General features: G+C 41.3%; 1 protein-coding gene across 2 annotated transcripts; it reads right to left on the bottom strand.

Moving 5' to 3' along the window:
- Nucleotides 1-9,157: 9,157 nt before the first annotated feature.
- Nucleotides 9,158-14,579, bottom strand: Ctla4 (cytotoxic T-lymphocyte associated protein 4). Of its 2 annotated transcripts, XM_027397028.2 has the most exons (4): nucleotides 14,471-14,579; nucleotides 11,074-11,421; nucleotides 10,510-10,619; nucleotides 9,158-9,262 (listed from the first exon to the last, which is right to left on the bottom strand). In XM_027397028.2, exons 1-4 carry the CDS (start codon nucleotides 14,577-14,579, stop codon nucleotides 9,158-9,160), a joined length of 672 nt encoding a protein of 223 aa, XP_027252829.1. The 2 variants fall into 2 exon arrangements, with proteins under 2 accessions (XP_027252829.1, XP_027252830.1); XM_027397029.2 differs by lacking the exon at nucleotides 10,510-10,619 and having other exon boundaries at nucleotides 9,195-9,262.
- Between the last annotated feature and the right edge of the window lie 12,562 nt (nucleotides 14,580-27,141).

Genomic DNA, 27,141 nt, shown 5'->3' with positions numbered 1-27,141 from the left:
ATTTGGAGGTATTTTCTGACAATCCTTTCCTGCTATGACGTTTACCCACCAAGTTCATCCTATATTGACATAGATGCAGTGTGAATGGAAGCTAAACCCATTACTGTGAAAGCTGTCTCTCCTTTAAAAACAAGGATTTCAACCAGATCCACTTCCAAATCGCTCCACAAACACACACCCAACTCCACCCCTGATCCCCTCTCTTACGCACCAGTTAGTGAGGATCCAGAAGGTCTGCCCCAAGCTAGTTTTTAACATGACAGAATCTAATGCCTTCTGTCTGGCTCTAAATTCAAGTCATATAAAGAAGTATTATGCAGAACTTCCCTTCCTTCACATGCTGCTGCAGAACACTTAGGCTGAGCATTCCAGAAAAGCCATAAAGCAAATATAATCTATCTGTCTATAGCACATAAAATAAAAGACCCAGAGACTAATATTGGAGTTCAAGCTTTAAGTTGGAGATCAAAAAAGCAAAGCAGCGGGCCACTAGCTCAGGCTAAAAGGGCTGTTCCTGTCTCCATGAGTTCTCACCAAGCCCCAGACTGCTGCCTCTCCTCAAAGTGGCTGGAGAATGAATGCCAGCTCTGAGACCCTGTTCCTGTCTTAAGTACCTCTGATGAGCCCTGGGATTAAAGGCATGTGATCCCAAGTGCTGAGATCATCTTTGTGTGAATTCTGTTTCTCTTTAGGACTGGATCAATTTCCTGTAACTCAGTGTGTCCTTGAGCTAACAGGGATCTGTCTACCTCTTAATCCTGAGTCCCAGGATTAAAGGTGTGTGCCTGGCTTCTATGGCTTGTGGCAGACTTTGCTTTCTGAATTCTCAGGCAAGCTTTAATAAATCATAAATAATAGATCACCACACCTGTCATTTGACATTCCTTCAACACAACCATTATGCATTTTTTGTTTTGATTTTTTTTTTTTTTGGTTTTTATTGTTTTTGTGACAAAGTTTCTCAATGTAGCCTTGACTGTCCTGGAATTCACTCTGTAGACCAGGCTGGCCTCAAACTCACAGAGACCCACCTGCCTCTGTCTCCCGAGTAGTGGGATTAAAGGATGCGCCACTACCACCCAGATCTTCATGCTACTTTTTAAACCATGTCTTCTCAAGCACTAGTTGTGAACATTCTCAAGCACTAGTTGTGAACATTCAAGTTGGCACAAATATGGTGCCTGCGACTCAGCTTGGTCCAGGCAAAGGCATTCAGCAGTTCCTTTGTGATGTTCCTCTCACTCTGCTCCCCATGCTCAGCTCCCACCCCTGCTCAGTGTACACTCAAGCAACACCACACACACACACACACACCTGTCTCCATCTTCTCAAATCCAGAGGGCAATCAAGGGAATCAATGCCACCTCCAATCCAGGGTGGAGCAGTTGTCCTCCATGCCCATTCCACACAGGAAAGGGCTCCTGATTGGTCCCTAGTGACTTCCACAAACTGAAAGGAATTGTGTCTGCCTCTCTCACAACCCTAGCCCCACAGACCTGGGTTCTGATGTGGGCATCTCTTTGTCTTCTATGTAATTTTATTCACGGAATAATAGTCCACCTTGTTTGCTATTTGGGGTCATCTTCAAACTTTAGTCTTCTGCTTTTTTGTCTCAGGAAGCTTTGTGGCTGCTTTCCAGAATTTCCCTGCCTTCCGTTCAGAGGCTGTCTTCCTCTTCATGCCCCACACCCTCACCCTCTGCTCCTGGCTGATTATTGTTCTTTTACACTCAAGCCCCATTCCAAGATTCACAGCTATGCATGTGGGGTAACACCCATTGACTTCCATTGGCCATTGTTTCTATTATCACCAGCCTGTTTGGGTTAGATTATCATCTCATTCTCAGGGAACATGCTACAGGTCACACCAAAATAAGAATAAGAATTCCTCATCCACTGACCTAATAATAGCTTCCACTTCCTCATCTGTGAGTCCCAGTGTGAGAAGCTGTTGTCTCCATCCACCAGGGAATTGGGAAAGCTGGTGCCAAGGCTGGGGGCTGCAAACAGACACCCATCTTTGAGTGCCATCAAACACCTGTTTTCCTCTGTCACTGCTTACAGCCTAGGGATAGCCTTACCATAAACACCTTCAGAAAACTTTTAAAGCCTTTGCACTCTAGGAATTGCCCCAATAACAGTTTGCAATGCCCTGAACACATGCCTGGCTCCTCTGGCATGTCAGTCCACATTTTTCCCACATTCTCTCTGCTGTTTGCAGGCACCATCAGAATTCAGATGCAGTCATGCTGCCTTTGGAGTTGAACACCACTAGCCATCCTATCATAGGCACTGACTGTCTGCTTGGCTTTAGGCAAGACCTAAAACCTCCCTCAACCTGTTTCCTCATCTGAAAACAAGGACGATGGCAGGACCGCACCTGTGGGATGTTGTGAGAATTAGTCTAGCTAGTGAATGACTCTTTATGCAGCTTGTACTGCTGCTATTCCCTCTGTGATGGTTAATATTATCTATTGGACAGGCTCTAGAGTCCCCTAGCAAGCAGACCTATGCCTGTCTGTAGGAGAATTTCTATATTAGGCTAGCTGAGGTGCGGAGACTCATCCCAACTGTGGGCAACACCATTTCGTGGGTAGAGTCACAGATTTAATAAAGAGGAGAAAGCAAGTCAAGTACCAGAATATCTCTTTCTCTCTCATAATCAGAGGTTTCTCTCCTGCCTGCCAGTTCCCAAATAACCACTCAGAGACTCAATATTAATTATAAATGTTTGGTCGATGGTGCAGGCTTATTATAGCTAGCTCTTACATTTAAGTTAACCCATTTCTATTAGTCTGTATATTGACACATGACCTATGGCTTACCGGTGGTGCTCTGGCATGTTGCTCCTTGGGCAGCTGTTGGCTTCGCCCAGACTCCACCCTTCTCCTGTATCTCTGCTTGGATTTCCAGCCTGGCTCTATCCCGTCTTGCCATAGGCCAAAGCAGCTTTATTTATCAACCTATGAGAGCAACACATATTCACAGCATACAGAAAGACATCCCACATATCTCTCTCTCTCTCTCTCTCTCTCTCTCTCTCTCTCTCTCTCTCTCTCTCTGTGTGTGTGTGTGTGTGTGTGTGTGTGTGTGTGTGTGTGTATGCCACACTTTATCTGTGTATTTAGGACAGAGGACAATTTGTGGGAACTGATTCTCCTTCCACATTGTAGGTCACAGGGATTGAACTTAGGTCATCAGATTTCATGGCAAGAGCCTTTATCCTGGTGAGCTGTCTTACTGGCCTGCCAGTTTTAATTCACAAATGTGTCCACCTGTGGTTAAAATAACTTCAAGGTGCCCAGGGGCAAAAAGGATGCTCTTCATTTCAGTTGTCATCTTACAACAAAGGACTGCCAGATTCATTTTTGGCACAATGAAGAAAATAAACTAATGGTGGGACGAAGGTGGTGTGGATCCAACCAGTTTCAAGGTAAACCAAGAAGTTAGGAAAAGAATGAACTCCATAAAGGGGCTGTGCAAGAGTAGCCATTTATGAGGTTCTCTAGAACTTGAGGTTTCCCTTTAAAACATATCTCATACAGTTCTTCTCAGAGAGAGCCTCCTCTTTTTATTTTTTTTTGTTCGCATACATGATTTCACTTTGTGTGAATCACATTGTTTTTGAGACACTGTTGGTTGCCATGGAAACTTGATTGCGTGTGATAAGTCGCTCTGTGACTTCCAGCTGAATGTAGAGGCTCCCTTGAACTTCCACAGGCTTTGGTGACAGTGTATATTGCAGTAGTATGTTTTATGTTTTCCCAGAAGCAGTTCTCCATAAATTGCTAAGGACTGACTGATCTCTTTTGTTAGCATCAGGGAAGGTTAAGGAAAATGTAAGAAAGATGGAAACAACCCAATGTTGGTGTCTTAACTAAGGTTTTTATTGCTGTGATGAAATACTACAACCAAAAAGCAAGTTGGGGAGGAAAGGGTTTATTTAGCTTACACTTCAGCATTGCTGCTCACCACTAATGGAAGTCAGGACAGGAACTCAAACAAGGCAGGATCCTGGAGGCAGGAGCTGAAGCTGAGGCCATGGAGGAGTGCTGCTTACTGGCTTGCTTCCCATGGCTTGCTCAGTCCATCTTCTTATAGAACCCAGGACCAGTAGACCAGGGATGGCACCACCCACCATGGGCTGGGCCCTCTCCCATTGATCACTAAATGAGGAAATGCCTTACACCTGCATCTCATGGAGGCATTTTGCCAACTGAGGCTCCTTCCTCTAATGACTCTAGCTTGTGTCAAGTTGACACACAAAATCCAGCCAGTACAGTGGATGATAACCAACATTTCATCTTTTCTGGGGTTTCTTCCTAGCATGTTGGAGATTGGGGAAGCAGATTGCCGAGAACAGTGTATGCGCTCTCTAGAAGCAGCTGAAAAGTGTTGCTCTTGGGCATAAAGGCCAGAGCAGAATTTAGTGCACATCCTTGGTGTGAATACCCAGAGATCCAACTTCCCAGACTGGTTAAAAGCTGCCTCACGCTGTGACTCTGGAAAACTCTCCTGGTTTCTCTGCTTCTTGTTTTGCTCTACAGGGCGAAGGCGACTTACAATGCTGTCTCTAGTTGTAGCCATCTGTGACGGGAGGGTGCTGAGTGAGACGGTTTCAGGTAGTGTGACTCAGAGACCTAGGAGAGTGTTTGAATGCCCTGGTAGATGGGAAGATCAGGGTCTGAATCACCCCATCTGCATTTCCCCCAAGTGCTGCAGATGACAACAGTGCACAGTGAATGTAAGAACATCTGTGACAGAATGAACCCCAAAGAACATAGATTTCCAAGAAGGGCTAATATAAGATTTTGTGCAATGTACACCAGAATGAGTTGACTTCTAAGAAAATGATTGAGAGATAATCTGTTGCTTCTGCTTCAGGACTGGTTACCCACTAGTGACAATGTTTCCGTGTGTGTGCCCTGGAGTGGGGACAAGAATCATGTTATAATTATGACAGTGACCACAGATTTCAGTTTATGCTTGCCAAAAAACTTCAAATGAGGGAATTCTAGCATTCCTTTTATTCTTACTGCCATTAAAAGTATAAACTGCCCTTATGATATAGTCCTCAAAATGAAATACGGAACATAACGGGGTATTGTGTTGCTACTGTGGTGATGGTTTAATTTGTGTGTGTGCATGTGTGTTTGTGGAGTTTCATGACAGAATGTGGTGACCCTACCTACTAATGTCTATCATAGTCTATAGCCCAAGTAAACATAAAAGAAAAAGAACACTTTCCTCTTTTTCATCAATGCACAGTCATACTTCTAGACTGAATACAGGAAAACTGATTTGAACTGTGAAAAAAAAAAGTGTATATGCAATTAAACATGGCTTCTAAAGAGTCATGACCCTCACTAGGTGCAAAAGGGAAGCATGACCATGGCAACAACTCTCCAAAAGCCATTTTCTCTTTTATGACTTCCCAACATGATCCCTTATATTTGCAAGTTAACAGCATGATGATTTCAACATTTTGCAAATTCAATCCCAGTAAAACTTAAACTAAGTATGTATCTAATAGAGATATGAAAGAAGGCTCTCTCTGAGTATGAAAATTTAGTTGACTTTTGCTGTAGCCCACAGTTGGAGAAAGAGATGCTAAAACTGAAAGTGCTCTCCCCATTAAATGTTTGGCAGTGTGGCACAAAGATAGCATGTTGTGGGCAGGGTAGCCAGCTGGAACTCATACTCTGGAATCTGAAGATTTAAGACAAGATGAAGTCACCTATACTGGGTTTTGCTTATCAGAAGGAAGTAGTTAGACTGGATCTACCTGCAAAAACACAGATAGCTTTTTAGTAGAACTCAGCTGTCCTTCCCGTGGTCATAGAGACCGAAGCTCCCCAGCACTTTAGGCCACTTTCTTGAGCATCTCTGGATGATGATCCCTATCTTAGAAAGCTTCCAAATCAAACTAGGCATAAAATTCAGGCACACTTAAAACCATTAGAGATGAAACCAATGATATCTGTGAAATGGAAAGGGGGGGAATTTGTGTGGGCCAACGTGTCAGTTACCTGATGAGGAAGGCAAAATCTGATATTGGTCTCAACAGATGTGGGAATGGGGGATTAAGATATTCAGAGAGCACTAGGAAGATGACTCAGTGGATAGAGCCTGGCTTGCAAGCACAGGGCCCTGAGGTTAGACCACTGGAAATCATGTGACGCCAAATGTGGTAGCCCATCTCTGGATTCCCAGCCCATCTCATGGCCCAGTGGGCTTAGCACACAGGGTCAACAACAAAAACCCTGTCTCAAACAAGATAAAAAGCAAGGGACAAACCTGAGGTTCCTCTGACCTCCACACAGACGCTGTGGTACACACTACACACACATCTGACTCACACACCATGTGTGCACATGTACACACACAGAGGGAGAGAGTTTTAAAATATATTTGGAGGTGAAAATAGAAAACTAGAAATAGCAGAAATGAGGTTGTCATAATGGGAAAACAATGAGCAGACACACATTCTGGAGAAGCAAGGAGATGAAGCCAGTTCTACATTCCTGGAGTTCTGTTCTGCTCCTCTGTCATCCACATTCATGTCTGAGTGTCTGGGCTTCCTGTGTACAGTAGACTAAGTTTCATTTAGATGCACAGACTATTTAGGCTACAGCTATGTGGCTGGGAATTCAATGACTTGGTCAAATGACAGGGTCGGTCCTCTGGTTTGGGGACAATGTACCTGTCCGATTACTACAGACAAAGGGCTTAGTCCTCATAAATGAAATTGATATTAGAAAAGTTTTTGTTTGTCTGTGGCCCTTTGGTCATTTAGACATATTATTAACTACTGAAAAAGAGAAATTTGTCTAGAGATATTTGGAGCAGAAAGACATTTGCATGTTTCATCATGGATGCTAACTGAAGACCAGGAGAGCAGGGAACAGAGCTTTTGGAGTTAGCATGGTCTAAGTAATAACCACAAACTCGAATTGAAACACCTTAGCAAACCTTTTTAGGAATGCTGATAGTAGGGCTGTCTCATTTGTTAGGACTTGGATGGGGAGAGTGTTGTGTGTGTGAAAGAGCAGCAGTAAGAGGGGTGGGTTAAGGATACCAGATAAGTGATAGTGAGAACCAGAAACCCTAACGCACTTCTGGGAAATTTCCAGACTCGCCATCCGAAGATACTGAGTCAGATTGCCAAAGGCTGAGCACCTGAGTCAGTGTTTTCAATGAGGAATCCAGTGTTGTAGTTACAGGTGGTCCATGACCACACAGAGATCAGTGCACATGACAATAACAGGATGTAGAGGTCAAGAATGAGAAACTTGAATTGAAACTAACCAGGCTGGTGATACACCTTGGTTAACTAAGAACCAGAGAGACTTCAGTGGGCCCAAGTCTTGAGAGCCAATAGCAACACAGAACAGCAGGTGTGTTTCCTCTACATTTGCAAAATAATCCATTCGTAAGACATGATGAAGACTAATCAAAATGGCTGCAGGAGGAAAGGCTAGCAAGCAGCACTGGAAGTTGTCATGGCAACAGTATTCAGCTTTAGTGGAGCTGAGAAAAAACGGTGGGTGAGGAAGAGGAAGTGGAGAATCTGGGCCAAGGGAGCTGCTTGTAAAGTTTAAAAGACAATTGTGCCTGTATTATATCCCAATCAGAGAAATCAAAAGGAAACAATAGGTTCCTTCCAAGAATGGGTTTCAGGTACTGGGCTGGTACGTGGCTGACTCGTGAAACATCATTTTCCCTTTTTCACTTATCTAGTTTGTTTCAAGCATTTTCAGCATCATAGACTCTACTAAGTGCTGAGTGAATCCATCAAAACGATACTCTGAGGCCAAAGAGGTGGCTCAATAGTGAGGATCACATACTGCTCTTGTAGAGGACCAGAGTTAGGTTCCTAGGACCCACATCAGGCAGTTGACAACTCTTGCTCCTCCAGAGGGAAAGATCCCACACCTCTGGCCTCCAGGGGCCCCTGCACACACATGGGCATACCCACACCAGAGACACATATAATTAAAACATTTTTCAAAACCAAACTCAAACACAACACTTAAATACAAGACTGATAAAGGCAGCTCCATAACACAATCACCAAAAACTTTTATTTAATTAAAAATATTATACATGTTGTTGCATTTTCATGGAAAATATTGAGTTATAAAAAAAAACACCAACAGTGTTAGTTTTCAGGAACTTTTATGCACCCATTCTACCTCCTGCTGCTTTCTTCCTTCTGTGGCATTAACATTGTGTCTGTGAGGAGTAGTGGAGCTTCCTAGAAGACCAGACCTACAGCGCTCATGAGTGACACAGTTCCTTGAAAACAGTGTTCTTTCGGGTTCACACAGACACCACCTGCTTTGGTTTCCTTGAAAATCATGGAAGAAAGCACAAACAGAAACAAAAACAAACAAAACAACCTGAGTGTAAAAACCCATTGCTAACACCAGTTTAGAACAAGTGAGCACTGAGCTATACAGCCTCATCCAGTTTCCAAGCAAGTTAACATAGGACCTTGTATCCTGCCTGATGGAGTAGTGTCCTGAGCTCCTCAACAAAACTTCCCCAGAACCCACTGTGGGAAGACACTGATATATAGTGTTTATATCCAAACCACCAGCAAATACATAACAGCACATGAAACACCCATGTACAATAGCAGTTGAAAATACATGCTGCAACAATCTAACCATTGGAATCACTGGCTATCACATAGCTGTGTGAATATATTTTTAAATCTTCATGTAATTAAACATTTGTTAAAGAAAATAACAGCACGGGAATTTTAAAAATTATTTAAGTCAGAAACATTTCCCAGGTAAATACAAGGTGTGGACAATATAACCCCCTCCTTCACCCCTTTCCTTTCTTTGGCCTGTTCTATCCCTAACATTTCCTTGACCCCACATCATAATGCTACAACCTTATGCTGCTTCCAAGTGATGTTCTCTAAAATTGTTCTGACATAACAGAAGTACCCCAGCTCTGTGATCTCGGTCCTTTGCTTTAAATTGTAGTATGCTTAATTTGAATTTTGCATCCAGCTCCATATTAAGGAGATGCATCCTCTCCTTAAATAAACAAAAGAGTAAAAATAGCTGGAGAGCAAAAGAAAGTCGAAATTGCCTCAGCTTTTAGAGATTGGAGCATGGCCTTTCTTCTTCACAAATGGTCTTTCAGTTGATGGGAATAAAATAAGGCTGAAATTGCTTTTCACATTCTGGCTCTGTCGGGGGCATTTTCACATAGACCCCTGTTGTAAGTGGACTTCTTTTCTTTAACTGCCAAAACACAAAAAGGACCAAAATTATTATTAAAGAATACAGAAGCCCATTTTCAACCATAATAGGGCTCAGTAAATATTGGGTTCCTCCCCAGCAAAAATAAACATTCACAACAACATGCAGAATTATAAACTCTGAGAGATTTTCTTGATTCAGCTATTTAAATTCACCTTCAATAAATAATTCTGCAATTCAAATGCAAAATAGCAACCATTTTCACAGAATGGAAAGGAGGAAGAAAAGGCTTTAAGACAACTTCACCAAGAACACCCAAAATACCCAAGATAATTAACTAGATCTTGTCTGTGGTAATCAGTATACTGAAAACATTTAAAGGTGGCTGTGATATCCTGTTTTGCAGCTATATTTCTCATCTCCATTCCTTTTATGCTTTTTTTATTGCTTTTTCCTTGTCTGTATTAATTCCCAGTTTCTATCACCCCAACTTCAACAAATAAAAAGGGAGACAGGACAATAGAACACAGGCTCAATGAAGATTGTGTGTGTGTGTGTGTGTGTGTGTGTGTGTGTAAAACAGAGACTCAGAAGGAGAGGCAGAACGTGACAAAGAGACAAAGATAGAGGGATAAGGAAAAATTGAGAAGTAAGAGGAAGAGGATGAGAAGGGGGAAGGGGAAAACAAAGGATATTGTGTATGATTGATAAGGAAAGCCAGCCTTACACAGCAGTGGCTGAGAAGGCTGAGAAGTAAATAAAAACCAGGACATTCATTCACTGAGCTAGGGAGGAGGTTAAGGTACTTTAGTAAATAGATAATATAATGGAGACAGGTATTCTACAAGTAGCTACAATTTGAACAAAGAAAGCACAGGGATGGAACCAAGAGATGGTTTTCAGTGAAGAAATATCCAGGAGAAGGATAAAAATCCATCCAAGTGGTGCTAACTAGCCACAGTTGCCCAACGTAATCCTGTGCTCTAGGGTTACACATTAGGGCCATCGTCAAGATGGTAAAGACCAAAACAGCTGCCCCATGTTGTTCAAACAGTTACTCAAACTGAAACCCTGCTCAGAAGCACACAAACATTCACTGTCAAACATGCTCACGTACAGTATTAGTCATCCTGAAACCTCAAAGGCCATTTCATGGGGTTCTAGTGTGTTCTTTACCCTATCCTTCCTGCTCTTTGTTTATTGCTTCAACTCTACACCATCACTTGGTCAGTAGGGCACAACTAAAGATGTCCCCATTAACTGTGGAGCAACATCAGCACCACACTTACCATTTTGCTCAAAGAAACAGCAGTGATCAGGAAACTGTAAAAAAACAACCCTGAACTAACCGAAGCAAGGATCCAAAGGAGGACGTCAGAATCTGGGCATGGTTCTGGTTCTGCAACAGAAACAGAGTACAAACTTGAGACAGTTTTCAATCTGGGACCCTACTTCCTCATGGGTGAAAAAAAATGAAGAGGAGGAGGGATTGTTGGAGCTGCCAGGCTTTGCTAGCCAACCCTAACTGGTATTGTTAATCCACAGAGAATTCTGCCTATTTGATGTGTGACTTCCTCAGAGTGCCATCACAGGGACAAGGGCACTTCATGATGGTTATAAAAGAACAAGTACCCTAGCCTATCAGCAGTTGTTAAACACACCCCAAACACATTTTATTGCAGTCAGAGTGATGGTTATGTAATTGCTTGCCATAAGCAAGACTGCATCTACTAGGGAATTCCTATCTATAAATCATAGTCCTAACTACAAAGAACTTCAAACCAAGGAACTAAACTATTCTGATGTAAAGAGCAATGCAATAGACAGGTTCTTAGCAAAATAGCTTTTCTCACCAATGACATAAATTTGGGTCCCGTTGCCCATGCCCACAAAGTATGGCGGTGGGTACATGAGTTCCACCTTGCAGAAGTACAGTCCGGTGTCAGCAGCTCTCAGTCCTTGGATGGTGAGGTTCACTTTGCTTTCATTGAAGGTACCACTGCAGAAGGGATCATCTAGGAAGCCCAACTTATTCTTCATTGTGAATGTCGTGGCACAGACCTCAGTCATCTGGCTGTTTGTCTGCCGCAGCACTGTCACCCGGACCTCATCAGTGTTGTGTGAAGATGTATATTCACATGAAAAGCTGGCCACACCATGGCTGCTGGCCAATACCACTGAAGGTTGGGCTACATGTATGGCTGCCAAGGAAAGGTCAAAAGTAACTCAGTGGACTCATGGTCATCCATGGCTGGAACTACTAGACCACACTTTAAGGCAGGGGAGATTTATCTTGTATGAGCTCCCATAAGCTCATCTCTCAACAAACTCATCACCCCCCCCTTACCCTTTGACTCTCCATCCATCCACCCTGGCATCCCACTTCCCATCTTTCAGCTGTCTTAAGATCTTTCATCACTTTCCAAGATGTCCTTACTGATAAATAGTTTCTTGAAGATGGTTGGCTATGGCAAATAGAAGGCCTGGCTCTCATGAAATGTGTCATTTTGGCAAGTCATTCTTCCTCTCATTTTCTCTCTCACGCAGTAAGAAAGAGGGGTAGACTACATAGCAGTGTAGTGTCTTCCAGCCCCTAGCATCCTGTGGTGATAATAGGACTATATCATGCAGGGTGGATAGTGGACAGAGGAAGTTGTGGAGCTTGGGGTGCAGAACCTTGCTTCATCCCTCAATGTAAACCTCAGAATATCCTGTGTATATATAAGTGTGTCTGTGTCAACTGGGAGCAGTTAAACCCTCAGCCCAATGCACTGGTTACCCTTTCCCTGGCCTCACAGTGGTAGAGTAGCCTCTAATGTTAGACGAGAAAGCCACAGAGCCTAGACCATCAGGTCATTTCCTTTCAGTGTCGAGGCAACCCTGCTGTTAACTTCTGTGGGCTTCCCCTGCCTCCCCACCACCTTTTACTCCTTCCTTCTCTCCTTCACTTAACATTTTCCTGGTCCTTTGGTTTTTTGTTTTTTTTTTCTCTTTCCTCTTGGTATACTATAAGAGAAAAGAGCCCATCTCTTTATACAAAATGCTTTCATCATTTGAAATTAATGTGTTTGCAGCCTAGTATTGGTAGTTCATATCTGTATTCCCAGCACACAGGAGATGAAGAGCAACCTCAGCTAAACAAGACACTGTTTAAAAAACCAAATTCCAACAAGCAGAAGGGCTGGGGCACAGAGCTCGGTGGTAGAGTGCTCACCTAGAGTATACAAGGCCTTGGGCTCTACCTTCAGCACTCAACTTAAAAGTGGCTTTGTGTCATACTATCTTTTCATAACTAACCTGACTGCTATCTGGTCAATATTGCAAATTAAACCTAAAACTTAAACTGAACAGTGTCATTGGTAGTTTACTAACATCAACTGCAAAAACAAAACAATGATTAGCATTCAGTGCTATCTTGAATACTATTCCAAGGTTAGTTTCCAAAACCACCTCTCCTACCCATAAATCAGTCTATGGTAGATAGCACCTATACTGAATAACATTTTGTCCTCAGAAAAGAGAACAACATGGCAGCAGTTGTTGCCATGGTGATTCCAACAGCCCGTGAGACAGCAGGCATCTGCCTGGCTCCCATCTCTGCTATCAAAGACACTCTCTCAGCCACCTTTGCCCCATGGAAACCCCACTAGAGTGTTTAAGGAAGCTCTTTCCCATATTGAAGTTTTGTGGCCTATTCAGACAAGAAACTGTAACTTGGTAAAATTAAATCATCAAATATTATTTATGCATCGGTTTCACACAAACTACATGATTTCTTCATTTAAAATGTCCAGAGAGAGGAAATTCGGTGAAGGTCTAATAGATACATGCATTTCAAGGTATACTGGCCTCTCAAGAGCTCTTATTGCATCTGAAAATTAGGAATTTGCACCTAAAATCCCTATATAGGTAATACAACAATTAGGGATTTTATGAAGAAAAAAATAAAAAGAATCTTAGGCCAAACAGACTACTTGTTTTCCTCCCTTCTCCCCTCTCCCTTCTCCCCTCTCCCCTTCTCCCCTCTCCCTTTCTCCCTTCTCCCCTCTCCCTTCTCCCCTTCTCCCTACCTTCTGTCCTCCTTTCCTCCCTTGGTTCCACCTTCATTCTTCCTTCCTCCCCTCCTTCTTCCCTCTCTACCATGCTCCCTTTCTTTCTTCTTTCAATTTCAAACTATTTCATCTTTAAAATAACTAGCCTATTTATTTTTCCTTTATTTTGTTACTTCTCTTATTTTTTGAGTTTGTAATATAATTACATTATTTTTCTTTTCTTTCCTCCAAATCCTCCCACATACCCCTCCTTCTTCTCTTTCAAAGTAATAGCCTCTTTTTCTATTATTTGTTGTTACATGCATATACATATAGGAATGCATTCTTCCATGTAGCCTACTCAGTCTGTATATATTATTTGTGTTGCGTGTTCAGGGCTGACCATTGATATCGGATAGCTAGTTGGTGTGCTTTTCCCTGGGGAAGCCTCCTGCCCTCCATATTCCTTAGTTGCCTGTAGTTATTTGTGCAGGGTTGAGGCCTCTTGGTTTTTCCCCAAATATTGGGCATGTCTATTGTTCATGTCCTTATTCAGTTCATGTTTAGGCAGTCATATTGGTAAGACTTTATGGGTGTAGTGTCTGACATTCCTAGGAGACACAATCTCACAGTAAATTTCATGCACCTCTGGCTCTCACAGTCTTTCCGCCCCTTCTTCTGCAATGTCCCTAGAGCGTTAGATGTAGTAACTTAAGAACTAAGAGTGTCTCAAAACACGTAAAGTGAGTGGGAAAGAGTTCTTATTTATTTTAATCTAGGTAGAGGGTTTTTTATTTTTTGTTTTTGTTTTTGTTTTTTTTAAGGAAGAAAAAACACAAGGTCCCTCTGATATCAAGATCAAATATACTCAGGATTTCAGAAACCTTTCCCCACTTAAATCTCTCAGTTTTACAGCATTTCCTTCCAATTTTATAGAAATATCTGAACTTGTTCTCCATAAACAAGAGTCTTATGGATTCACTCACTAACCCCCAGCTGTCCAGAATGGCAGCCATCTGCTGTGAGTAGCCTCTGCTCCTGGGCTGTTGCAAGCTCGCCTCCACCTTTCTTGGAACACAGAGCTGGTAAGCCCAAAGATAGAGATTTGCCTTTCACTTCTGGCTCTTCTACAAATCACTGTCCTTAGCTGCTGAAAGAAATGAAACCCGTGTAGGAAAAACACCCCCTCCACCTCCATGCTCCAGAAGTCACCACTCACCTTTGGAGAAGGTCGGGATGAAAAGAAAAGCAAGCAGGGCTTCAAAGGGCCAAGTCCTAGAAGCCAGCTGCAGTTGAGCTCTGCACCTCTGGACTCCAAGACCAGCCATGGCTTTATGGGAACCGTGCTCAGGTCTTCAGGAAGCAGAGTGAAAGCTTTCAGGATCCCGAAGCTTTGAAATGTGTTTGAACCCACACAGATTCGAGCACTTTATATATAGACGGCTTTGATCCCAGGGACGCGCTACATATGTGTACTACAAACACATGGCACCTGAATAGAGAGCCTTTTTGTTTTGGTTTTACGAGAAAGGAAGCCGTGGGTTTAGCTGTTACGTCGTAAAGACGACCTCAACTACTCAAGGTAAAATTGAACAAAACAAGCAAATCCATGGATGGAAAATGTACTCAACTCGAAACTGAAGCTTCAAGTCAACTGAGGATCTGGATAAGCAGAGCCTTGGAGAGTAGAATTTCCTGTAGCAAAAGGTACTTCAAAACCCCAATCCCAATTTTATTCATCCTGAACCACCCAAGTCTTTTCCTTGACTTCCTCATGGTCAGTCCTTAGTCCTAGGGCTGATGGCAGAATATGTCTATGGAAGGCGTTCATTAAAGACGTGTTCTAACTGTGAGGTTCTAGCTGTGTTTGGTCCTTCTATGAGCCCCTCAGAATGCAAAAAAAAGTGTATTTTCCCTAACTCCATTTTATTGAGAGAAAATGCCAAAGCCATAGAAACAAACAACACACTTACATAGGAAGCAGGGAAAACTGTCTCTGGTTTTGCCAACTGGGAAAGAATTTAGATGTTCTTAAAGCCTTCACAAAGACAAAATAAGTTGTAGATGGCCCAGGGAAAGTCAACCCACATGAAAAGACATTTGAAACCTCCATAGGAGGACAAAAATTTTTTAATAGTAAGACTTCTCTGTTTTTGTTTGTTTGTTTGTTTGTTTGTTTGAGACAAGGTTTCTATGTGTAACCTTGTGTTTTTAAAGGATTAAAAACTCAAAACTAGGATGGAGACACAGCTCAGTGATGGAGACACAGCTCAGTGATGGAGACACAGCTCAATGATCCAGGCAAAGTTCAAGGATAGAGATATAGTTTAGATTCAGTGATAGAGCCTTAGGTTCATTTCCCAGCACCACAAAAAAAAAATTCAGAACTAAGGATAAATATGACCAAAATTCCTAAATTCATGAAAGCTGCAGAGAGGACAAATGTTCATCCATAAATACTATGGTATTTTTTATAATATTAAATCATTTATCATTTTTAGTATTTAGAATATTCAATTATTATATATTAATGCATATTAAATATTTAGGATACTTAGTGTACACATGTTTATAATACACTCTTAGATACTAAGCATTGAAGACTCTCCATAAATCTGGGCAGTTTTCATATAGTTCAAGGATGAAAGGGATGTTTATTGAGAATCTATGACATGCTAGGAGATGTGTACACTTTGGACTGGATGATAACAAGATAAAAACAGTTGATTGCCTGCCATGGCAGAGCATGCCTTTAACCCCAGAACTTGGAAGGCAGAGGCAGGTATGTGCTCCAGTGTTTCTGTGGTTTCCTGCCATCTCTGCACACCATCAGAGGCTCTGTAGAGTAGGGACTGTGTGCTTCCCTTACAGCCTCTCTGCTAGCATTCTCTCACACATGCTTTCTTTCTGCATGTCATTTCCAACATGTTTCTTTCAGGTCTTACCACATTTACACAAGCTTCCTTATTTTATCCCAGTATTTCATTTTTCTCCTTTCCACACCCTCTAGTATTTAGCTAAATTATCAACACCCTAAGAAGCCTCCTGTGATGTGTCTCTTTTCTATATTCCCCCAACACTTCAGAGAAGCCCCCAGGCCCCAATTCATATGCCAAGAAGCCATGACAAACTAATTGCACTTATTACGTGCCAGGTCCCAGACTGGACACTAAAGACTTTAAAAGTGAAAACAATATATGTTTCTGTCCTCTAGGTGAGCTCAGAGAAGTGGCAATGACAGATAGCTCATCATAATCAGAGTGAAAGATGATATAGTTGAAGTGTTTGTTACACAAGACATAAGGCAACAGAAGCCATTGGTTCAGCTGTGCACACCAGAAAGGCCTTCTTGGAAGGTGAAAACCCTGAACTCATTACTGAGGGCAAAAATTAAGGGGTGAGTGCATTCAGACAAAAAGAACAGTATTTTCAGAGGACTTGGTAGGAGCTGATGCTTCTGCAAGAGCCAATGAAACACAAAAGGCCATCAACACAACTGAGAAAAATTTCATAAAACTTTCTTCTGGCCCAGAAAGAAAGGGAGGATGGGCTTAAGAAGGAGTGAGATATAATTAGACAAGAGTCCACTGCAATACCCCCAAGCAACAAAAATTTTCAAAGTTTTTGTGTAAAAAAGAGCATGTAGTAAATCTAATCTGATTTGCAGACCATGTGGTCTGTTGCCACTTCTTTGTTTTTCAAGTTTAGGGTGGGAACATCCATAGACCACACTTAAACAATTGTGTGTGGCTGTTTCCAATAAAACTGTATTCATAAAAGCAAATGGAGGCTGGACTTGGCCTGTGAACCATTGCTTTTTAGCCCCTTGTCTAACAAAGGTAATGACAGCTTTGGAGACAAGGTTCCTAGGGGACTAATCTATAGTCATTGAATAAAGGCAGAGATTTGGGGGGGGGGGGCACAAGGCGTATGGCTTGGGAGGAACGATGGTCTTAAGTTTCTTTTTCAGTTGTTGTGATAAAATACCCTTACAAAAGTAACTTAAGGGGAAAGTTGCTTATTTGGGCTCACAGTTCAGGGCTCATAATTCAAGGCTCATAGCCCATTATAGCAAGGTATTCAAGGCAGCAGGACCTTGAAGCGGATGCTGGTGACAATTAACCTGATCAACACAATTCCTCACAGGCATACCCTGAGACTAATTCATCCCTCACAGGTGTGCCTGGATGTTTGCCTGCTAGGTGATTCCAGATTCCATCAAGTGGACGATTAACACTATCCACTCCAAGTGCAGTGATCAGAAATTGTCAAATATTTCTCATTCTATCTCACTCAAGTCTCAGAATAACCATACAAAATAAGGATCATTGCTTTCCCCATTTAATAAAGGAATAAAGCAAGGCCTTGAGAGGCAGCTGACTTATCACATGCCCCATTAAAAGGAGACAAAGAAGTCAGAGTGCTAAATTTGAATCCTATCACGAAGACTTGCCAGTTGTTACTTTGAGAGCCTAACGATCCCCAGGCAACAGCGTCCACTTATCAAGGCTCTTTAAGGGAAGAGGTATGATCCAATGACACCATCTTAGGCAACCATGAAAACACTGGTGAAAATTCCACAGGTCAAGGCTTGAAATGAACACTCTGGAAATGTTTGGTGAATGTATAAAAAGCAGTTTAACACTGGAAAAGATGAAGGTAATAATAAGGCATTTCAAAGAACGTTTTACAGGGTTTTCTAATTTTGCTTCTGTGAAACTATCTCTGTCACTGCAAGAAAATTCAGTGACTGTAAAACAGCACGTGTGAAAGAATGCTGATGAAAAGATATTCACATATATCACTAACTAGATGACTGGACTGGGAAACTGGTAAAAAGTAACTGAGTTTAGTAGATAGAGCATGCACTCATGATGGAACATTCTGAAATCGCATGCCTCCAGATACAGGGAACTGAGGACTTGATATCCCTGCATCAAGATTGTCATGCTGTTTGCCTTGAGCCTAACGCTGAAGAAATTGTCAATCAAACCTGTGCCTCACAAAACACTTGTCCTGGAATCATGCTTTTACTTAAAAGTTGGTGTCCTGGACAATGCTAAAAAGAAAACCCTGGAAAACAATTAGACTAAAGAGGAAGGTGAAAATGTGCTGAGGATTGGACGTGTAAGCCTTGATCATGGGCAACGTAAGAAGGAACTGTACTCGGCAGTAACTCTACTTTACTATTAACTCTGAGGATGTCAGCAAGTAGCTCACAGTTGACTGAACACAAGTCTGTGTGTGAGTGAGTGTGTGTGTGTGTGTGTGTGTGTGTGTGTGTGTGTGTGTGTGTGTACTCATGCTCAGTGTTAGCTCACATGTGTTGGAATCAAAGAGGAAAAAGAATACAGCAATAGAGACATTTTAATGAATTGTGAATTATGAAGAACGCTAATGAATAAGTGTGTGTGTGTGTTCATGAAACCATTTCTAAACATTTTTATTAAGTTTGAAGTGTTTCAACATAAATAAAGTAGGAATGGGATGGTCAGCTATTAATGTGATAAGCAATAAACCACCTCAGAAATACCAGGACATAGAGACCACGTTATCAGCTCATCTCTACCCCCAACCTTTTTCCTCAAACCCCTGCTTCCCCTGGGAGACACGGTCCTTGTGTCTATTGCCCCTAATTCCCTGTTACATTGGCATCTGGGGGATTTAGACCAGAATGAAATCAGGGGATTTCCTCTCTTCTGGCTCCAGATTCAGGCCCTGGGTACAGTAGTAACAGTACCTCCCCATGAGTGCAGCCCTTGTCAAGTGAGTTCCATTGTATGATGTCATTTCTCCCTGAAACTTAGTTGCACTCCCCCCACCAACTAGGTCTCTTTAGTCTTAAGGCCGATACCCCTTCCACCGTGGCTAGTGTCAGGCTGCATTGCCACTGCCATCCTTAGTATCTCTCAAAGGACTCTTTCATTGACTCTCTGATTTGAACCACCTGCTTCTTGTTAAAACCTTAATCAATCTGGCCATACCTACCAAGCAGAAGGCACTGAATTTCTATACAGGACATATTTTCCCCTATTGCATTATATACAACAATAACACATTGCATCATCTGGCTTGTATTTATGCTTATCACCCCTGTAGAATTCTGTCTCCCCTACATCATATTCTATTTCCAGGACATTTGCAGACATAACCTCACTCATAGTAGCCTACCAGAGCCCCTCTGTATGTAGAAGATGATAGAGAACTCTTGTTTAGCCCCAGCCCCAACTCGTTATTTCTCTTTATCTCATTCAGCACTGAGAAAGTAATAACAATTAAAGGAAGAATTGGAAGCTTGACGAACACTAAAGAGCTTAGCAGGGTTGTTAATAGCATGGTTGGAGTCACACAGACAAAAGTTCAAGTCCTGGCTGTACTGTTTCCTACATGCACTAGTAGAGATCAAAGGGTACCTTGAGGGAGTCAGTTCTCTCCTTCCACCTCAGGTTGTCAGTCTTAGTGGCCAACACCTATCCTCATTGAACCTGCCCCCTTAGAAGACATTCAAACTCTGCTCTTTATCTTCTGTGTACATAAAGTATGGCTTATTCTAAGGATCTCGTTGTTGCTGTAATGGTTCAATGAGCCTGTGCCAACAAATCAGTCATCTATATCCAAAACAATGAAAAGACTAGTTTGAGAGGTCCTATGGAGGGCAGTGGGAACACACTCTGACACTAGCCACAATGGACTGGGGTTTTAGCCCTAGGAGTAAAATTTAATATTAGCTTATCTGTTGAACACAAAATTACCGATTCCCAACTTGTTTTTACACACACACACCCTTTTCATTGTTTCCTCTATTAAATGGATGGCATCTTAGTATAAAACTGGGTTCTATGTTCACACTCATGTTTGCTGGATTTCTGTCCCTGTCATGTCTTCCTTAGTACCTGAAAGCAAACAGTTGTTTTCTTTCTGTCTGATGGAACTAAAAGCCTCACAGCTCTACATAGAGCCTAAGAATTATGCACTCAGGATGTTACCCTAGAGCGGGTTATTTCAATGCCTGAGGGTGCTGCTCTCCTGGATGTTGTCATTTCAGGTTTGGAAGGGGAAAATAAGTTCTATGTTTACTTTTACCTCCCCAATTTTTTTAAGGTTGGTGGTGACGGAAATGAAAATCACTGGCTAAAATTAGGACCAGGGGATTCACTGAGACTTCATCTAGTCATTGCCTTCATATACCCAAATTGCCTGAGTAAACCCCAGATTGGCTTTATAGTACTCTTGGTGGTTACTGGACTTGAAAGCCCTCTCAAGATTTGCATAATTCTCAGTGGTGCCTGCATGAAGCACATTAGAATTCCAAAAGAGGTATACACTCCAGTGGGGTAACCGAATGGCTATACTTAATCAAAGTTCATCCTGAATTTAATTCAACTTTTTCATATCTTTGAACTTTTTTCCTTCTTTTTTTCTTTCTCCAACTAGTACAGCCTTTAGTTGAGAGGTGTGCACCTGGCACCGAGTGTGCTACATACTGCAAAACATCCTCTGTGTGATGGTTTCAGAGGTAATGGGAAGAATGAAAATTCTAATATTTGCATAGTGTACAGTTTCAAGACATCCCATTACGTTGAGCCTATAATCTTGCCTAATTAAGGTTATATACTCTATTTTCGTGTTAATTAGCTCATCATAATACAGCTCCTTTCAAAATCGACTTCAAAGGAAAAAGGCAATCATCTACCAAAGAGATTGCTGAAGAAGAATCTATCAATCTCACTTCGAAAGAGACAAAGAAAAAGGAAACGCTATGCAAAGTGACTGGAAAGAAATGTTAAACTTCACTACCTCGAGAGGGTGGAAATATGGGCCGAACTAGACCTATTTAAATAAAAATGGAAGACTAATTTCAGTCCCTAGGCAACCAGAATCCACACCATAAATTAAGTAAAAATGGGTGCTCTTGAGTGGTGGACTTTCTGTGTGCTCTGTCATGGAGTTATACAGCTAACTCTTGCTGGTTTTTCAGTAGACATTTTCCCAAACTTTGTCAGAGATAAAGAGCTTTAATATTCTAGATGGAGAGGTCACTTCAGTTGAAAGCTAATCTCTGCCCATCAGAGCTTTGTGCACATGGAGAACATGGAGGTAAAAAAAATAAGATTTTTTTTTTTTTTGGATGAAGAACCAGAAGTCAACTTTTAAGCACAATAAAAATACCTGTGTTTTTTTATTTCCCAAGATCTTTATTTTTTATGATTAAGATTTTAAAGACTATCTTATCTCTAGCCAAATGCAATGCTCTGGTTTAACCATTCTAATTATCTCCTAGTCTCCCTATTTTCTTACACCTACAAGTGAAATGAAAGTTGGGTGATTTTTTCTCCTTAATCTTTCACTCTCATTGTAACACAGAAAGCAATGAATAAATTCTTGTAAGAGGCTTTTTCAAAGATATGTATTCACATGACTTTTCCTGCTGCCATGATTTAAAAAAAAAAACAAACAACAAAAATAGCCTGAATAAAGCAACTCAAGTGAGAAAGGATTTCTTCTGGCTTACAGTTCAAGGGCACAGTTTATCTGAGCGATCAAATATTAAAATTAATAAAAGTCTAAAGACCTGGACTGCTGAACCTATACAGAGAAAAAGGGAGCTTCTGATGGTGGAAAGAATTTGACCCCCTAACAGGGAGTATGTGACTAGAGGCCTGAGTCCAACTCTTGAAGAAAGGTAGTTAGCTCACCACCATCTGTGTCAACATTCCTTTGTCCTAGAGAAAACCAGATAACTACTAATTGCCAGTTGTAAAAATCCCCCAACCCAGGGGAAAATTGACAAACTCAAGACCCCATGTCCCTGCCCTATCTTGCTCAAATGTATCTTGCTAAAATATATAGTTTTTAATTTACTTTGTACTTTGTAATGACCTGGAGTAACCATGGAAACTTTGTAATTTGTGGCCTTCAGCCTTATGGTCTTTCCCTTTAAAAGCTTCCCTTAATTTCTGGTTGGGGTCTCACTTCCTCCCAATCGAGTGAGATCCTGGCTGGCCAGCTTGAAAATAAAGAAACCTTTGCTTTTGCATTGGGAGAGCTGGCTCCTTGTGGAGGTCTGTTTGAGGTTCCTTGAACCTGGAATAACATAGCAAGAGGGCAGGAGCCTGAAGTAGCTGTCACACTGCATCTGCAATCAGGGAGCAGAGAGTAATAAACCGACTTGTGCAGCTGGCTTTCTTTTTTCTTGAAGCCCAGGACATAGTGCTTCCTAATTTTAGTGTGGGTCTTCTGACCTTAACCTAATCAAGACAATTCCTTAAAGGCATGGTCACAGGCTGACTCAATCTAAATAATCCCTCACAGGCTGTGACTGGAAGACTGTCTCCTAGGTGATTCTAGGTCTTGTTAGTTGACATTAACCATCACAGTAAAGGTATATATTTTCAAAATAGGAACCTATATTATTTTACTGAGAAAGTAGTTAACTTGTCCAGAGCCACATATTAGATCACATGACTTTATTATCTAGGAGAAAGGAGCAGAAAGCCATAGTAAACAGTCCAATATTTGGCCTATGACATTCCTCAGCTTATCCCCTCCCACCCGTGTGACACATTGAGTATACATGATTCCCTTTTAGAATAAGATAACATAACTCAGTAGGGTTTCCAGTTCACATTTCCACTTCCCAAGCCATTCACAATGTTTTCTTGCCTTAGCTTCAAGCAAGAAGAAAGCTCGGATGGAATGTGACTTTTTTTTTTTTTTTTAATCTGAACAAGCCACTTACCATCAATACCACCCCCCAAATGCTTAGCTGTCTATAAAGAATGACAATGCAAGCAAGTGTGACATGTTTAATAGATGCCATCTCTTGCACGATCTAATCTTGGCCTGGAACCCTTACTTCAGCTTCTTAGTTCAACAATCACTGTTTTTGTATTTTGAGATACATCATTTCAGGTTCTGCTGTGACTGCAGCATGTGAATGATTTCAGGCTCCAAACCTCAAAAAAAACATCAGAAACCATCATCTTCACACTTTGATCAGAGAGAAGCATTCTTGTGGCTTTGCAGAGTGAGGGACAGTAGCCGGGACAGTGGGAAAGCTGGGAGGGGTAATGCACCTTCGCACCTGCCTTGTGCAGAAATTGCATCCTAGAGCCCAAACAAGTGCTGGCAAGTCCTGATCCCTCACTTGGCAGGAAATTCAAAGACCCAGAGAGACAAAATTGTCTGTCCCAAATCACATGTTGCTGCTGGTGACAGGGACCAAGATAAGATAAGTCCTGTGGCTCTAATTTAATTCTCTTCTCTTCCTTCACCACTATTCACCATCTTCCCAAGAACCTGCTGAACTAACATGGCTTGTGGTCATGAACTTAGCCAGGAATAGAGGCACATGCCTATAATCTAAGCTTCCCAAGAGGCTGAGTGAAGAGGGCCATTGTTAAGCTCAGACTGGAAACTTTAGTGAGAGCCTGTCTCAAAATAAAAAGTAAAATGAGGGCTAGGATATGGTTAGATGGTGGAGTATATGCCAGGAGCACATGAATGTGCAAATTCATGCACACACACACACACACACACACACACACACACACACACACACACACAGAGAGAGAGAGAGAGAGAGAGAGAGAGAAGAGAGAGAGAGAGAGAGAGAGAGAGAGAGAGAGAGAGAGAGAGAGAGAGAGAGAGAGAAACATACCCTTAACAGGCTGTGGCAAGGGGAAGAGATTCTGGTATTTGTCATCTTCCACAGTCCTGACCACACATCACACTGAGCCATCGCCAGCCAGAGTCGAGTTTTGACATAGGATCATTCAGCTCTGCCCTCCCAGGGCACAGTTTTCTAAAGGTTATTCAGTTGTGGAGTAACTAAATGAGATGGAGGAAGGCCATGCTAGGAAACTTCAGCTCAGTGAACTGCATTATTGAAGCATGCTGTAGAAAATTATTTAGAAGCAGCTGGTTGCTTCTAGCAGTTTTCTTAAACTGGGTTGTGTTCAGAGGAAATGCTCTGGCTGAGTGTCTCATCCACGAGCAGGAAGGTCAGTTATCCCATATCCATAGTCACGGGACCTACTGAAGGCTTTAGTCATGAAGTGTAACTAAAGCTCTTCAAGTTCTGCCTTTTTTTAAAGCCCAGTTTCTGCATTTCGCTAATGGAATCCCACACACCGACACTACTTGGAACCCATCGCTTATGTTGCTGTCACTTCCAAACATTAATCAGAGGCACTCTGATCACTAATAAGTTCTCGACACTTGTAAACTTTGAGCTCTGTGGTTCTGGCCATTTCTGTTCCATTGGTTAAGAATGCTGACAGGTATAAACCAGAGACACTTGTTTCCTGTCCTCTTAAAATAGGAGCAGGTCAAGACACCTGAGTCAGCCACATCCCTTGTGTGTCACCCTTTGTATTAGAAAGGAAAATATGAACTTATTAGGAATTAACTCATACTGTTTTAAAATAAAAAAAGCCAAAGAAAATCATTATATTTTAAAACTAAATGTTCTGCTAGAACTTATGACCTTGGTTTGTTGAATACATCTCTTGAACCAAGTTTATGGTAATATTGTGGAGTAAATACACATTTTTTTCTCATCTTTTGGAGCCACTGTTTTCCCCTGAGTACAAAAGGCACTTCCTCAGTTCTCTAACTCTGCAGACAGTGAGGCTTTTAACAACCACAGGAAAACATGAGTGAATGGCATTCATTTAATTGACTTTACTCCTCTTGTGCAGCAGAGACAAACTAATAAACATTAAACCCTCAAGAATTTTAATTTGAAGCTAGGAAGTGGTGGTGCACGACTTTAATCCCAGCAGAGGCAAGAGAATCTCTGTGAGTTCGAGACCAGCCTGGTCTACAAAGCTACACAGAGAAACCCTGTCTCAAAAAAAAAAAAAGACTTTTAATTTGAGTAAAAGGGAATAAAAGGAAAAATGAGAAACAAATGGAGCCAGGGAAGACAGACAAAACAGCAACACTTTAAATGAAAGAAAATTTTCAGTGTGTGTGTGTGTGTGTGTGTGTGTGTGTGTGTGTGTGTGTGTGTGTGTTCACTCAGGTATGAGTTCTGACCCATCTGACAAAGTTAATCAGTGAGAAAGCACTGGTTGTGAGTGGGTAGAATTTTTATGAAATTCCAAAAGCCACCTGATAGCACAACACCTCCAAAAATATGCTCTGTGAGATGTTTTTACACAAAGAGCACATAGATAATGTCACTGTAGTTCTAAATTTAGCAAATAAAATTGATTGTGATTGATAAGACTCATATAACCTTTTTTAAACTCTTTAAGTCAAATTAGTGCAACATAGATGGTTTTTTTAAAGTCATAAACCCAAAAGTCAGGAAATTCTCACTTGGTTCTAACCATATTTCTGCTGATAGTGAGTTTGGATAGACTGACAAAGATTTAGGGCTGCCTGAGATAGGACCAAGTCTGAGAACTCAACTGAAGTCTCAAAGTTTGAAAATCCATCATTAAGATTCACAAATTCTTTTTCCAGAAAACATTTTCAAAAAATTCTAAGTCAATTGTTCTTCCCCTGAAATAGGCATCTTGGCTCAAGGGACAGAATTTTCTACTCACAAATCCTAGTTTACCATGTAGTGCTGAGTAATAGGAAAAAGAGAGGAAGGACCCTGCAAAATCCAGAAAGTGGTGACCTGTGACATAGATTTTTGTCACTGGCTTGGCTCTGGTGCTGCCTAAATGTGAGTCATCTTAACTGGATAATATTGCCAGACTTTAATCTTCCTACCTGAGAAATAAGGAGCCTCAATTAGGAAGTATCTGCAACTTTTTCAGTCTAAATAATTTTTAATTGAAAACGTACTCTAAAGCTGAGACAGTAGTGGTTAAAAAAATGTTATTTCCCTTCATGATTTGTATATAAAAAAAGGTTAGAAAATTTAAGATATGATCTATTTTATAAACTTAAACTAGAACAACCATGCAGAATTATACGCAGCTATGTGTGATGATTACATAAAGTCTTTGTGCTCTTATTTTATTTGTATGTATTTTCCATCTTTAGAAATATTTATGTATTATTTTGTAGCAATAAGAATAGAAAATATAACAAATAATAAAAATTGAGTCATTCCAATGTTATAGAACACTAAATGTATTCCAGGTTTGTCAGTACTTGGAGATCCCTGATAGGGAGGAGAAAGTTAAAGAAGACAGAATTGTGGATTTAGACTCTTCATGAAGAGATTCCACATCTAAATGAGTCCACAGGTGAGCCCCAACTCCTCAGGCACATCTTCTGACATCACCCCAACTTCTCAGTGCACCTTTTACCATCAGCTCTTTTAGTTTGGCCACCCTGTCTCTAGCACAAGTGTTTCCTGTGTTGATTTTCCAAGAATACTACAAAAGTGCTATGAAATATACAGTAAGAAATACACTTTCCTTGAAGATAACATTATGGATGTGGTTAATTTGGTATGCCAGCATGTGGGTTGTATGACTGATAAAGAAATGAGGCATTAATAAAGGTTTTAAAAGGCTTTATTTAGATGTAATGTCTACACACAAGTTGTACATATTTGAGATGCACACAGCTTGTCGAGTTTGGACATATGCATACTGTAACCGCAATGAAGATATTAAACACATATATCATAACGGAAATTTCATTGGAAAAAAGAGAAAACATATTTAATGTAATCTGAGCTATTCTAGGTCTAATTGGTTGGAACTTAGAACATGGATACCAGACCTTTTAAGTAGACTTCTTACTGTTAGAGAGCGGCTGGACTTCACCAGCAGGTAGATTAGTTTGGCTTCATACCAGCTGCAGTCTTTGCATTTTCTGAATATATGTTGTTAGAGTCTAACTTCACAGAAATCAGACAAAATCTACTGATCAGGCTGGGTAAACAGATCACCTTCAGTTTAAGGTGAACCCCTGAAG

The sequence above is a fragment of the Cricetulus griseus genome, chromosome 2 (assembly GCF_003668045.3).
Source record: "Cricetulus griseus strain 17A/GY chromosome 2, alternate assembly CriGri-PICRH-1.0, whole genome shotgun sequence".
Classification (NCBI taxonomy): Eukaryota; Metazoa; Chordata; class Mammalia; order Rodentia; family Cricetidae; genus Cricetulus; species Cricetulus griseus.
Note: the sequence above shows the minus strand (reverse complement) of the source record. Positions and strands in the feature narration are given on the sequence as shown.

Excerpts from the sequence above, each read along its gene's own strand:
- Ctla4 (XM_027397028.2), bottom strand. The coding sequence starts at position 14,579 with ATGGCTGGTCTTGGAGTCCAGAGGTGCAGAGCTCAACTGCAGCTGGCT. Across the intron at positions 11,422-14,470 it reads CATCCCGACCTTCTCCAAAG|CCATACATGTAGCCCAACCT; the intron begins GTGAGTGGTGAC and ends TTTCCTTGGCAG. Across the intron at positions 9,263-10,509 it reads CTGTTTCTTTGAGCAAAATG|TTAAAGAAAAGAAGTCCACT; the intron begins GTAAGTGTGGTG and ends GTGTTTTGGCAG.